Source organism: Alternaria ventricosa (assembly GCF_023758065.1).
Source record: "Alternaria ventricosa strain BMP 2768 chromosome Unknown scaffold_5, whole genome shotgun sequence".
In the NCBI taxonomy this organism is placed as follows: Eukaryota; Fungi; Ascomycota; class Dothideomycetes; order Pleosporales; family Pleosporaceae; genus Alternaria; species Alternaria ventricosa.
Window position 1 is genome coordinate 1,227,536 of NW_026055685.1, and position 13,565 is coordinate 1,241,100.

Sequence of the window (13,565 nt, forward strand, 5' to 3'; positions counted from 1 at the left end):
TTCCATCAGTCTCAGCGGCAGGCAACACGTCCATGGGAGAAATGGTGCTTGTCGCGTTGAGTCTACGGGTGGTTTGCGACCAACCGTGGATCGCGTAACCGCGTACCCCCGCTAGCCGTGGCTTAGCGTCCTGTGGCGTCACCCCCTTCACCTGAGAGCGGAAACCTACCGTCTTTTTCACTGCAACTTGATCAAGTCTCACCGCGATGCTCTAGAACCTCAAGACATATTCAAATGAGAAGAATTTCTTTGGGTCTCAATCAGATAGGTAGCCTGACATCAAATAATCTCAAAATAATGGACATCAACCTTCATTACACTCCCATCTCCCACTCAATACACCTTATCGTGCTCTACACCCTTATCCATATCCCCCTTCCCCTCAACATCCTGCCTACTATCCTGCACCGCCAACCCCGCAACAACACTCTCCTCCCCAGGCTCAGCATCTGTCGGCACAGGCGGGCCCGAAAACTCCTTCCTACCACTAATGAAATACCACGCCACACTAATCGCCGCGAAGCCCGCGAAAACCACACTCGCATAGTTCATGGTAGCGGGCTCAACAGGCAGACTAACCGGCATACAGAAGAGCACGACAGCGAGGCAAATCCACGCAATCATAGCAACGTTAATGGCGTAGCCGAAGCGGCCGAGCGAGAAGGACGAGTGTTTGACTGCTCTGCGGCCGCGCAGCACGGAGATGAGGATGGGCATGCCGTACGAGGTGGAGAGGCAGATCGTAGCCACACCGGTGAAGGAGTTAAATGCGGCTGAGGAGCCGAAGTAGATGAGACCGAGGAGGCAGTCGACGACTGTAGAGAGGACGAGCGCCATGAGCGGGATGTCGAAGCGTTTGTCTACCTTGGCCCAGAGTCGCGAACCGGGAATCGCTCCGTCGCGAGCAAACGCATAGGTGCAGCGTGATGCAGCGGTTAGAGCGCCTGTGCCAGCGAAGAAGAGGATGCCGAGGATGAGGAAGAGGAGGCCGAATCCGCCGCCTGCACTGCCGGTTACGGTCTTGAAGAGCAGGCCGATGGGTTGGCCGTTTGCGACGTCGAGGAGGAGTTGTACGTCTGGGAGAACGAAGAGGATCGGGATCAGGTAGATGACTCCTGTGACACCGGCTGCTGCGACGGAGAGCACGATGGCTTTGGGGACTTCGCGGGAGGGGTTCGATACTTCTTCGCACATGGCGGCGACCATACCGTAGCCTGTCAGCGTGTATGCAGCTTGGAGAAGACCGACGAAGAAAGCCCATCCTGATGGCCTAGCAGTAAAGTTAGTCCAGCTGTCTCATATCCCATGTCAAAACAACATACCATCCACTCTGACTGGCATCATAATGCGCAAACACAAACTCCGCATCCCTCTTCGTGTCCGCCATAGTCAACAGCACGATCATAATAACCACCACGCTACTCGCCGTCCAGTAAATACAGATCTTGTTGATCAGATCGAGGTACTTCGCCCCGAAGATATTCACCGCCATGCAGATCAGCATGACTGCCCAAAATGCAAGAACAGTCTGCCACTCATTCGGCACAAAGTCCTCGTTCCAAAGCGTAATAGCCGATAAGATGAGTTGGCCACCAGAGAAATTGATCGAAAGCGTAACCGTCCAGTTGCCAACTAACGTCAACCAGCCCGTTACCCACGACGCGATGGGCGCCCATTCGCGAGTGGAGAGCATGGCGGACCAGTAGTACACACCGCCGGCTGTGGGATAAACAGCGCAGATCTCAGCGAGGGACGCGGCGATGCAGAGTGAGATGAGGGAGACGAGGATCCAGCCGTAGAGCACAGTCACCGATTGCCCGTCCGTAAGCGTAATGTAGAGTGTTGTCGAGAGACCGAATGGAACGGCCATGATGGCAAACGACATGCCGAGGACGCTCAGCATGCTCAGATTCCGTGGTAGTTCAGATTGGTAGCCCATCTTCGCCAGGGCAGCGTCGGCGCCCGGGTCGTTGATCGAAGCCCGTCTTCGTGTGGCATCTTGTCCTCCTCCTGCTCCGCCTTCGGTGACGGAAACGCTCTTCGCCATGGTTGCCTCGTTGTACCGGTATCCGCGATCGATTCAGAAAACCAACTCTTACTGCACTTCGAATCCTAGCGCTGCGATGGAAATGCGACGACCTAGAAACCTCGTGTCGCAATGTCTTAACCTCGGAACCGTCCAGTATAAGAACAAAACAAATACCGCGATAACAGCGCGGCAGCAGGGCTATATCACCAGTCAACAGGATAAGGGAACACGAAAACCCAAGATAAAAAGATGACCACGCGAGCGCCGCCGAAATCCCCGCAGCTGGCTCAAGCCCACCCAAAGGGCTAGACTGACTAATACTAATCCTAGCGGTCTTGGGAGCTGGGAAGCTGCGAATGCGACGCTGCAATCGTTCGCTCCACAGCACGAGTCGGAGTCGGAGCGCGCGCCAGAAAGATAGGCGTCTCCAGGGCTGTGCTGAGCTGTGCTGATATGGCACCGAGAAACTACCCACCCAACAACATACACCACAGCACACATCAAGTAAGCTCAACGATAAGACTCCTTTGAACACCCTGCCCGATAGCCATTGCGCGCAGCGCGTGTAACAATCGCGAGCCAGACCCTGGCGATACCGACCACGCGAAAGCGCATGTCACCGATCAACTAGCCGGGACAATGCGTCATCTCCGTAATCGGGTGTGTTTGCCGTTCTTGTGGGGTCGACCACCGCCAGCCCAATCGGCCCCCTCTAGTGGGACCCCAGCCAGCAACAGCTCCGAGCAAAAGGCCGTTCTTCGTATCTTTTGTGGAGGGAGGAAAGTGGACATGCTGGGGCCGCCCCCCGGGGTGGGACACACGACACGTTTATCACGATTGCGATACTGAGTTGGTGGTGTGCGAAGATAGGATGTGGGAAAACAACATGATGATATATAATAGTACAATTGTGTTTCCCGAGACATGGCCTCGGGATGCGAGACTAATGCATTTACTCCTTCTAATGCAGGAACACCTGTATGCCGCGCCCGAATCCTTCATGACAACCATGCTGTTCATCCCTGACATGTGCATCCTGATAACGGTCATCTATCTCCGTTTTCCATATCTTGATCGTTTCCCGTAACGTTTTTACTTGGCCATGACATCGACATAACGTCCACCCTTCTTCTTCTTACCCGCCGGGCCCTTCCTTGCCTGAGGTGCGCCGAGCAAATCGTCAATACTACTAGCATTGCTCATCCCAGTGCCCGGTCGCGATGGCGGTCCGGAGGCAGCACCGAAGCTGGGTCTGGCGAGCGTAGGTGGCTTGGGTCCAGCGAAACCCTCTTCGTCGGATTCTGGGATGCCAGGTGTAGATGCGCGGGAGCCTGCGACACCCATTGGCGGTGGCAGCGACGACGAGCGGGGGTTGGAGGTAGGTGGACGCAGTGCACCTGCGCCGGGAGGACCCATAGGCGGTGTGGGTGCGGCGCTACCTGAGGCACTTCGAGCTCCGCCGCCGGGAGGTCCAGCACGTGGAGGTGGTGGTGTTGCAGCGGGCTTACCCGTGTCTGCCGCGCCGCCCTTCTTGTTTACCCACTTGCCAAGATCTGTGTCGTAGTAGAAACTGCTCTCTTCTCCCAGCTTGGCCTTGATGGGACCGGGACCGGCGTTGGGATCTTTCTTAAACCACCCAGACAGCCATCCTCCCTTCTTTGCTGCTGCGGCTTCCTTGTCGCGTTGGGCATCTGCTTCGGCGGCTTTGCGGAATGCCTCGTCTGCCTTCTTGTCTGCATCTGATTTAGAGCTGCTGCCTCCACTAATCTTCAAGGCCGAGGCGCGGGCAGCGAGGTCGTCATCGTCGTCAAGATCCATGAAAGACTTCTTCTTTGATATTTGCTTGTCTTCTTCCTTGTCATCCTCGTCCGGATTGTATGGCTGGTACGCAGGAGGCTCAAAGGTAGATGACGAAGGTCCGTATCGATCGTAGGTGAGCTCGTTTGCTGTTGGCTCATCTGAATTCGCTTGAGGCTGATAGCCACCAAATGCAGGAGCCAGGGAAGGCTCTCCGGCAGGTGGTGTGGGCATATAAGGACTACCGAAAGATGGTTGAGCTGGGCTGTACTCTGGACGAAGGGGTGAGTACGACTGTGCCTTGGCTGCCGTGCGTGCACTCGGTGGGCTCAGTTGATTTGAAGTCGGGCTGTACACGTTTGACGTGGGTGTCATAGGCGTGTAGGTGTCAGATACTGCTCGTACGCCGAAGCTGTCGTTCGATTCCATCGATGGTCGACCTTGAGGCTCATAACGAGATCGTTGCTGCTCTGAAGATGACCTTGGCGCGTACGTGTTCGATGGTGCATACCTTGAGTTGCCGGGGACAGGTGGTTGCGTAGGAGCGCCATAGCCAGACATTGCGCCATAAAGATCCGTGCTCGACTGTGAGGGCGTGAGGGATGGGCTATTGCCAGCGATCTTAGCGAAAGGTCCGTCCGGCCCACCAGACTTGTTGGCTGTGTTGTCCTCGTCGTCTCCTGCAATGAAGCTGTTGAACTTTGATAGAAGCGAGCTTCCAACCTTGTCCATGCTAGGCTTCGAGATCCACGATGACGATCCATCCTTCGGAGACTGCGACAGTCGCTTGCTCAAATCGTCAAGACTAGCGATGAAAGCAGCGTTGTAGTATAGCGAGACTTGAGTTGTAGCCTTCATTGCGGCTGCGATGGCATCGCAGTATGCTTGTGCGTCGGTCCGGTACCCATTCTCGGCGAGTTGATACGCGTGTGCAAGTTTGTAGTTTTGCAAATGAGGAATGACATACGATCCGCTCGGGGATGACAGCGATAGCGCGAATTCGTACACTTCGGTCAACAATATTGGCTCCATCTCGACACCCATTTCCAGAGGGTTGAGACGATGATCAGCACTGATCAGAACAAGATCAGCCTGCGGGTCATCGACTCCACTGACTTTCAGAACCGAACGCGCGATGATGAAACAAACATGTGCAGCTTCGATGCGACCGTATTGAGCCAAAAGCCTTCCAAGCGAAAGTAGAGCCGATGCGTCACCTTCGCTGCGGTTGTTTAGAATCAGCGCAACTGTCTCGCGCCACTTGTCTAGACCCTGGAGTGCGTTCTGGGTTGCGCCAACACCATCAGCGCTCACCATCTGGAATCCGGCACGAGCCGAAGCAGGTACCAGTTCATCAATACAGTCCTCGTGGTTACCAGCAAAGACTTCGTACAATACAGCCAGCGCCTGGTTGTTGCGTCCGGCCTTCTTGACTTCTTTCCGAACGAATTCTTGGACAACCTGCTTCCATATGTCCTTGCTGAGAGTAGAAGATAGCAGCATCGCATGGCCCCATAATCGCTGATCGACAGCATGCCAGACAGCCTTCTCGCGATCACCCTTTACGAGCATTCCCTGCAAATCTTCAACAGCACGGGGATCGATAGGCTCCGCCTGGAGGTTGGAGGTGTTGGATCTTGAACGTCCGACGATGTCCGCTGCTGTGGAGTATGAACCAGCTTCGTCGGATGTCTCGTCACCTGGAGGTAGTAGCAGCTTCTTGACAGCGGCTTCTGCAGGAGTACCCTCCAATTTGCCATCATTATCGACTAGTGCCTGCATGAGTTTCCAGAGGAGGATGCGATCATCCACACGCTTCAGCTCGTCTTCGCTCATCGTGTGTTCGAGTCCTGGCTCTTTAGACTGGTTGTCAAGTGCTTCGATCTTGCGGCCAAGCCATGCTGACACGTCCTTCTTCTTACCCTTGGCCTTGAGGGGACCAGGGAACTTGGCAACGTCTTCTGGCAGAGGGAGAACCTCCTTGACACTCTGGATGCGGATCTCACCAGGGTTACTCTTCATCATCGGCGCAGATCCGCCACCTCCGTACCGAGGAATCTGCTTAGGGAAGCTCGTCACAACATTACCCCCTAGGCCCCATGTGAACACAGGATGACCCTTCCATCTTTCGAGTGGGTCTGCCGAGCGCTCGTCTTCGGGGACAATGAAGTCGTAGTTTACTGACGCCTGTCGACGATGGGGAATGACGTTGACCGAGCTTGAAGTACTAGAACGGCCGCCGTAGACTGTCGAGGAAGGCATCATACTGTATGCAGACTGCTTCATAGTCGCTGTTGGAGACTGTGAGTGAGAGCGTTGTGGGACGGCTGGCTGGGCTGGCTGGTATCTTGGTGCGTAACCATCAGTCTTCCGCGGTGAGCCGACTGCTGACGAAGGTGTACTCCTTAGGGGTGGCGTCTCTGATCGTCCAGTAGGTGGCCTCGAACTCAGGATTGGCTCTTGCTCTTCAATCTCGCTAACCTCACCCAGTGGGCTTCTGAATGGTGGACGGGGCATTCCATCAGCCGATTGCGTGACCTGATGGTTTGGAGGGAATTGCGCATTGTTCTCCGGGGCTTGCTCCTGCTGATGAGGCATGCTATGGAAGGCTAGCGGGCTGGAAGTACGGGGCGCGAAAGGCTGCGAAGGAGTCCGTGTCAAGTTGTTATGCGGCTCGGACTGATAACGAGCATGAGGCTGTCCCTGCGACGGGGGCGCAGGCGAGTAGCGCGGGTTCGCTGGTGCGCTTGGGGGTGCAGGAGAGTACCGTGAGTTGGCAGCTGGTCCCGACGGAGGTGGAGCAGGAGAGTATCTGCTCGTAGCAGGAGGCGCTTGTACTGGCTGAGGGACGGGAAGACTATTGGTTCGTGCAGGTACCGATGGTTGGGTTGGGAACATGGCCAACTGTTCTGGTTGCCTGAAAGGAGGAGGAGTAGCGACTTTGGCAGCATCTGGGATGAACTCATTCCGTAAGGACGACGTTGAAGCGGTGCGCTCCTTTGGTGGAAGTTGCGGGGGAGGATGGCTGACTGGAGGCTGAACAGGCATATTCGGTTGCGGGGTGTAGCGTCCAGACGGGCGAGGCTTGGAGGTAACGGGCAGCTCGGCGAAGAAGTCGCTCGATGGTGACTTCGCTGTGACCGCGGGTTTTGGAGGCGCAGTCGGTGGTGGCATGCCGGTCATCTGAGACCGCATGGAGTGGCCTGATGAGGGCGGAGAAAGACTAGCCACTGACATGCTCGACGACATAGGCGGCCGTGGAGGCCCCGCGTTCGAAGACATGCTGCTAGTTCGCGGGGGTGGTGGAGTTGGCTGTACAGCAGACACTGTTGTTAGAGGAGCTGGTCGCTTTCGGGTAGTTACGATATCTTCCGGCAGATCATATGGCGAGGCATAACCTCCTTTGGACTTGTCTACGAAGCTTTGCGCTGAACTCGCCATTGGTGGTCGAGGTGGTTGCTGCTGCTGTTGCTGTTGGAAAGCCATATTCCGTCCAAAGCCATCATAAGCTGGTGCCACCGTGGGCTGCGACTGAGGGGCATATGGGTTCGCTGCCGGGGCAGGTGCGGGTGCGACTGCAGGAGTTTGAGGAGCATATCGGCTTGCAGTTCCTGAAGGAGCGGCTTGCGTGGGTTGCTGTGCGGGTGCTGGCGCTTCATCATCGAGGAAGCCTTCGTCGTCGCTCAACTCAATGACGGGTGCTTCTTCTTGGTCGGGCAAGAAGTCGTCGTCCAGGTCAAGATCCAGATCCCACTCGCTCTTTTCGGGAGCTTTTGTGTCGGCCTGTACCACATGTGCGCCAGGACTTTGGTCTACCGCCTGCGCAGGTTCAATCTGCTGGCTCGCGCCCAAACCAAAAAAGTCTTCCTGTTCTTCCGAATTGCCCCAATCGATGTCGGCTCCGGTGTTTCCGCCTACTGTGGTATTCCCAATAGTGTCGTCTCCGACGGTCGTCCCAACAGCCTCCGCCACGGGTGTCTCCAGAGGAGGTTCTTGTGGTTTCCCACCAAGATCAAAGGGGTCGTCGCCGGAAGCGCCCCACTCATCTGCCTCTGTGTCTGCTACCAAAGGCACTTTGACACTATCTGTCATAGCATCCTCCAGAGCTGTAGTCTCTCCCTGATGTTCGTAGTTCTCCTCGGGATGCTGTGCGGGCTCCGCCTCTTCTTCTGAACTTTCTTCTGAGCTTTCCTCCCGTTGTATCTGCGCTGCAGGTCGCGAGTCTTCGCTCTCTTCCTCGGAGTCAGAGTCTTCCTCTTCGCTTGATTCAGCTTTTGCTTGTGTCGCTTGTGATTCGGTAATGTTGAGTGCCTGCGTGGCACTTACTAGGTCTTCATCGTCGACACCATCTGCTCCACCCTCCAGGGGCTCGAGATGTTGAGGTGCTTCTGCGCTTGGTGGCGCTTGTATTGTGTCGTCGCGCGCAGTAGGCTCGTCGGTCTCTGCTTCTTCGGGCGCGGGCTTGGTTGCAGGTACCGATGCGATTGGTGCAGCTACTGCAGGCCTTGAAGGAGTCTCTTCGTCCTCGCTCTCTTCTTCTGATTCTTCATCATCGTCCTCCTCCTCATCCGCTTCCTCACTGTCATCCTCTTCCTCGTCGTCTTCCTCCGACGACTCTGGTTTGGTTTGGGCGAACTGATTCGTGGGTTTCGCGCTAGGTGGTGCAATCGCTTCCTTCTCGTTGCGCAACGCGGGATTCCATGATGCATTCGAGGCTGTGGAGGGGGTGGGAGGCGCGCCACCGTAGGCGTAGGAAAAGTTGGGGCCGTCTTCGTCCATTATGGGATAATTAGGTAATTCAAAGGGTATCTACAAGTACTGCACAGGCAGTCAGCACGGTAATTGGGGGTCGGTGGCCAGAAGGTTGGGCCTCGGTCGGGGTGGTGAAGCGAGGTCTGACATGCCACGGTAGACGCCTCGTGGGACAAAATATGCGAACCGAGGAGAATCATGCAGGAGAGAGGAGTTTGTGTAAACGCAAGTGCATATGACTCGGTGTGAAAGGAAGTCGCAACGGTGACTTGAACGCGAACAGCAAGAGGCGTAATCGTCATCCCTTTCTACGTCAGAGACCGCGAACATGGCTACGTACCTCTAGAGAAGCAGAAGAGCATGGGCTCTGCGTGTCGCACAACTGCGAAAGACGCGATCTTCGTCCAGGAAGGCAGCGAGAATCAAATATCCGAGGCGATCCCTGGTCGCATCGCAGGTAATGTGGCAGGATGGGTGGGAAAGCGATCTGGCCAGCTGTTCCTGCGCCCAAGGTTGGACATTGAAACGGCCCGCCGCGGCAACCCTGTCCTCGAGCCACACCCGCGCCTGCGCCACACAGCCCAGAGTGACGCGACGTCGAGACACATGGACTCTACTATTCACATACCGCCTTTCAATTTGCACCACCTAAAATCTTCGGGCATACGTCATATACCATTGACACGGCCCAAACAGCGCTCGGTCGCCGAAACAAAACATCCAGTCGCCCAGCCAGCCCATTCAGACACCCCCGAAACGCCGCGGACCCCCGAAGGCAACCCTCGTAGCCATAACCACACCCAGCCCGTCGCACATGAGGCGGAACTAGCCAGCACCCCCTTCGCCCGCCCATGAGCCATGGCCGCTCCCCACCAGTACCACCAGCCGAACGCGCCAGACGAGGACTCGGACCTAGAACTCGACCTAGAGGAGCTGGACCCTCTGGCCTCTCGTTCCCATTCCGCCGCTACACCACCACGTCGCCAGTCCAAGGAACAACGACGGCCATACCATGAGCTGGGCGCGAGGATACCGCTGCGGAATCTCAGAGTCGGCAGACTGCGCGCAAGCAAAAAGAAGGAAGAGCCGGAAGAGGATGACCTAAGAGGGCTGCTGGACGACGATGAAGGGTCCAAGAGAGACTCTGCTGGCAGTTATGGCCAGTCGGGCGATGACGACTCGCCGCTCTTGCCTGAACAGCACACACCACGGAGAAGACGGCAGCCACCACCGAGCGCTCTTTCCCGCCTGGGCTCCAACATGCGCCTGCCCAGCTTCCTCTCACGCCAGAACAACGCCCCCATACAGTTAGGCGACGACGCCGGAGAGTCGGATGCCGACGAGGAGCACGATCCGACCACCCAGCGCACCATTTCTGTCGGCCAGCTCCAAACCTCGAGATTCCCCGCGAACGCCGTGTCGAATGCCAAATACACCCCGTGGAGTTTCCTCCCACGCACCCTCTACAATGAGTTCTCCTTCTTCATCAACATGTACTTTCTACTCGTCGCCCTATCGCAAGTCATACCCGTCCTCCGAATCGGCTACCTGTCAACATACATCGCGCCGCTGGCTTTTGTCCTAACGATAACACTGAGTAAAGAGGCAACGGACGACATCGCTCGACGGCGGAGAGACGCAGAAGCAAACTCGGAAGGTTACACCGTTCTGAAGTTTGAGGAGAACAGCCTCGGGAACGGCGTCGCGCCCGGAAAGAACTCGCAGAGGAAGAAGCGCCTGAGGAAGCAGCCCAAGGACGAGGGTCGCTTGGCAGACATTGATGACGAGGAGCAGCGACTTTCAGGCAAGGGCTTGGCGACATGCACTTACTGGGAAGTTGTGAAACCCTCTCGGAGCCTCAGAGTTGGAGACGTCGTGAAACTCGGCAAGGACCAGCGAGTGCCTGCCGACATGGTGCTCCTCAAGAGCTACTCCAGTGAAAATGCAGCACCCATTGAAGATGACTTCAAGGCGCAAAGTTCATCAGCTGCGCTTATTGATGGCATGGACTCCGGCGACACGGCCAAGGTTGACAGTGCCACAGCTTCTGGAACCTCCGGAGAAGCCTTCATCCGAACGGATCAGTTAGACGGAGAAACAGATTGGAAGCTGCGCTTGACTTCGCCACTTACACAAAACTTGGACGTTGGCGAGTACACCCGGCTCCGCGTTGTCGCTGGCAAACCGGACAAGAAGGTCAATGAGTTCTACGGAACCGTTGAACTGCCACCCAAAACGCAGCGACATTATGACCCTCATGATAATGAAGAAACGGCATCCCCAACAGAAGTGCAGTCGGCACCCTTGAGCATCGACAACACCATCTGGGCGAATACTGTCGTTGCATCAAGCTGCAGTCTACTAGCTGTGGTTGTATACACCGGCCCACAAACTCGTCAAGCACTTTCTACATCGCCTTCAAGATCCAAGACTGGTCTGCTTGAATTAGAGATCAATTCTCTGACCAAGTGGCTATGTATCTTCACCCTCTCGCTCTCTTTCATTCTAGTGGCACTCGCACGATTCCAGGTCATCGAAGGCCGGCAATGGTGGGCGTCAATGCTGAGATTTCTCATTCTGTTTTCCACTATTGTTCCAGTAGGTCTGCGTGTCAATCTCGATATGGGCAAGTCGGTCTACGCGTGGTTCATACAGCATGACGAAAGCATCAAAGGCACTATTGTTCGGACTAGCACAATTCCAGAAGACCTGGGTCGCATTGAGTACCTGTTGAGCGACAAGACGGGTACTCTAACACAGAATGGTATGATCATCGACAACCTAGTTTTGACCCGACTAACAGTACGCAGAGATGGTCATGAAAAAGATACACGTCGGCACAGTCTCCTACGCAAACGAGGCCATGGACGAAGTATCCTCATACGTTCACCAATGCTTTACGCCACCCGCCGGAGAAGCCCCAGCGCTGGTCACGCCTTCTTCTGCATACACTGCACCTCTCACCTCGGCCACTCGTACCCGCCGAGAGATTGGATCTCGGGTCCGTGATGTTGTACTAGCCCTAGCCCTCTGCCATAACGTAACGCCGACCACGGAAGAAGAGAACGGGGAGACAGTGACTACTTACCAAGCCTCCTCTCCCGATGAGATTGCTATCGTCAGATGGACTGAGGCTGTCGGCTTGAAGCTCCTGTCTCGCGACCGCGAATCCATGACCCTCCTGTCATGCGACAGCGGGAATACTGTAGTCAAAGTGCGCATCTTGAATGTCTTCCCGTTCACATCAGAAGGCAAGCGTATGGGTATCGTTGTGAAGTTCTACCAAGGTCCAGCATCATCACCCACTGATGATGGTGGCGAGATCTGGTTCTATCAGAAGGGTGCCGACACTGTCATGACCTCCATTGTTGCCGCCAACGACTGGCTCGACGAAGAGACAGCCAATATGGCTCGTGAAGGTCTCCGAACACTGGTCGTCGGCCGCAAGAAGCTCTCCGCACAGATCTACCAAGATTTCTCCACCAAGCATGCTCAGGCCTCGCTTGCCCTCAACAACCGCGATGCTGCCGTCGCCAACGTCGTAAAGGAGTATCTAGAGAACGATTTAGAGCTTCTCGGTGTCACCGGTGTCGAAGACAAACTCCAAAAAGACGTCAAGCCCTCCCTCGAACTCCTCCGCAACGCCGGTATCAAGATTTGGATGTTGACGGGCGACAAAGTAGAAACAGCCCGCTGTGTAGCCGTCTCGTCCAAACTTGTAGCCCGCGGCCAATATGTCCACACCATCGCCAAGCTAAAGCGCAAAGACCTCGCCTCCTCTTCCCTCGACTTCCTCCGCGGAAAACTAGACGCCTGTCTCCTCATCGACGGCGAATCCCTCGCGCTATTCCTCCAACACTTCCGCCAAGAATTCATCACCGTCGCCGTGCAACTCCCCACCGTAGTAGCCTGTCGGTGCTCGCCCACCCAAAAAGCCGACGTCGCACGCCTCATCCGCGAGTTTACAAAGAAACGCGTATGCTGCATCGGCGACGGTGGCAACGACGTCTCCATGATCCAAGCCGCAGACGTAGGCGTAGGCATTGTAGGGAAAGAAGGCCGTCAGGCCTCTCTCGCAGCCGACTTCTCCATCGAGCAATTCTGCTACCTCGTCAAACTGCTCGTCTGGCATGGCCGCAACAGCTACAAGCGCTCAGCCAAACTAAGCCAATTCGTCATCCACCGCGGTCTCATCATCAGCATCTGCCAAACCGTCTTCTCCATCGCCAGCAGCTTTGAGCCCAACGCTTTGTACAAAGACTTCTTGCTCGTCGGCTACAGCACGATTTACACCATGATGCCTGTGTTCTCTCTCGTGCTCGATCGCGATGTCGATGAGAGCGTAGCAAACCTCTACCCGGAATTGTACGCCGAACTCAAAACAGGACGTAGTCTGAGTTACAAATCTTTCTTCATCTGGGTCGCGGTTTCTGTTTACCAGGGCTCCATCATACAAGGTCTCTCGCAACTCCTCATCGGCGTGGGCACGTCTACGACACCGCCCGCTGCACCTGACCCCACATTCCTTAAAATGGTCAGCGTCAGTTTCTCCGTGCTTATCGTTAACGAGCTTGTCATGGTGGCTATGGAGGTTACGACATGGCATTGGATTATGATTGCTAGTATTGTGGGTACGGCGGCGATTTACTTTGGCTCTGTGCCGTTTTTGACGGAGTATTTTGATCTCGAGTACGTGGGCAGTGTGGCGTTTTGGTGGAAGTTTGCGGTTATTGCGGCGATTAGTCTCGTGCCGCCTTATGCGGTTAAGTTGTTGAGGAGGACGCTCAAGCCGCCGAGTTATCGGAAGGTGCAGGGTGTGTAGGGGTAACGCATAGCAGGAGTTGTGGTTGGGGTAACGAGAATTCATTGTTATCCTTTGTTGACTGCTTTTTGATGTGTTACATACGTTGGGCTCCTTGGTGGTGCTGCTATCTGCTTCGTTCATCTGACTCTCTTGCTCCGACAGGTCGGGCGACGCCATTGTCCC

At 55.6% G+C, this 13,565-nt stretch overlaps 2 protein-coding genes across 2 annotated transcripts; one reads left to right on the forward strand and one right to left on the reverse strand.

Annotated features, from left to right (window-relative positions):
• Nucleotides 1-3,121: 3,121 nt before the first annotated feature.
• On the reverse strand, nt 3,122-8,605 carry J4E93_003780 (uncharacterized protein; the record flags this gene model as incomplete). The annotated part of the gene is made up of 1 exon (XM_049341710.1): nt 3,122-8,605. One exon carries the CDS (start codon nt 8,603-8,605, stop codon nt 3,122-3,124), a length of 5,484 nt encoding a protein of 1,827 aa, XP_049201215.1.
• Nucleotides 8,606-9,436: 831 nt separating this feature from the next.
• J4E93_003781 (uncharacterized protein) lies at nt 9,437-13,400 on the forward strand (the record flags this gene model as incomplete). Its single annotated transcript, XM_049341711.1, has 2 exons — nt 9,437-11,342; nt 11,389-13,400. 2 exons carry the CDS (start codon nt 9,437-9,439, stop codon nt 13,398-13,400), a joined length of 3,918 nt encoding a protein of 1,305 aa, XP_049201216.1.
• Nucleotides 13,401-13,565: the final 165 nt, after the last annotated feature.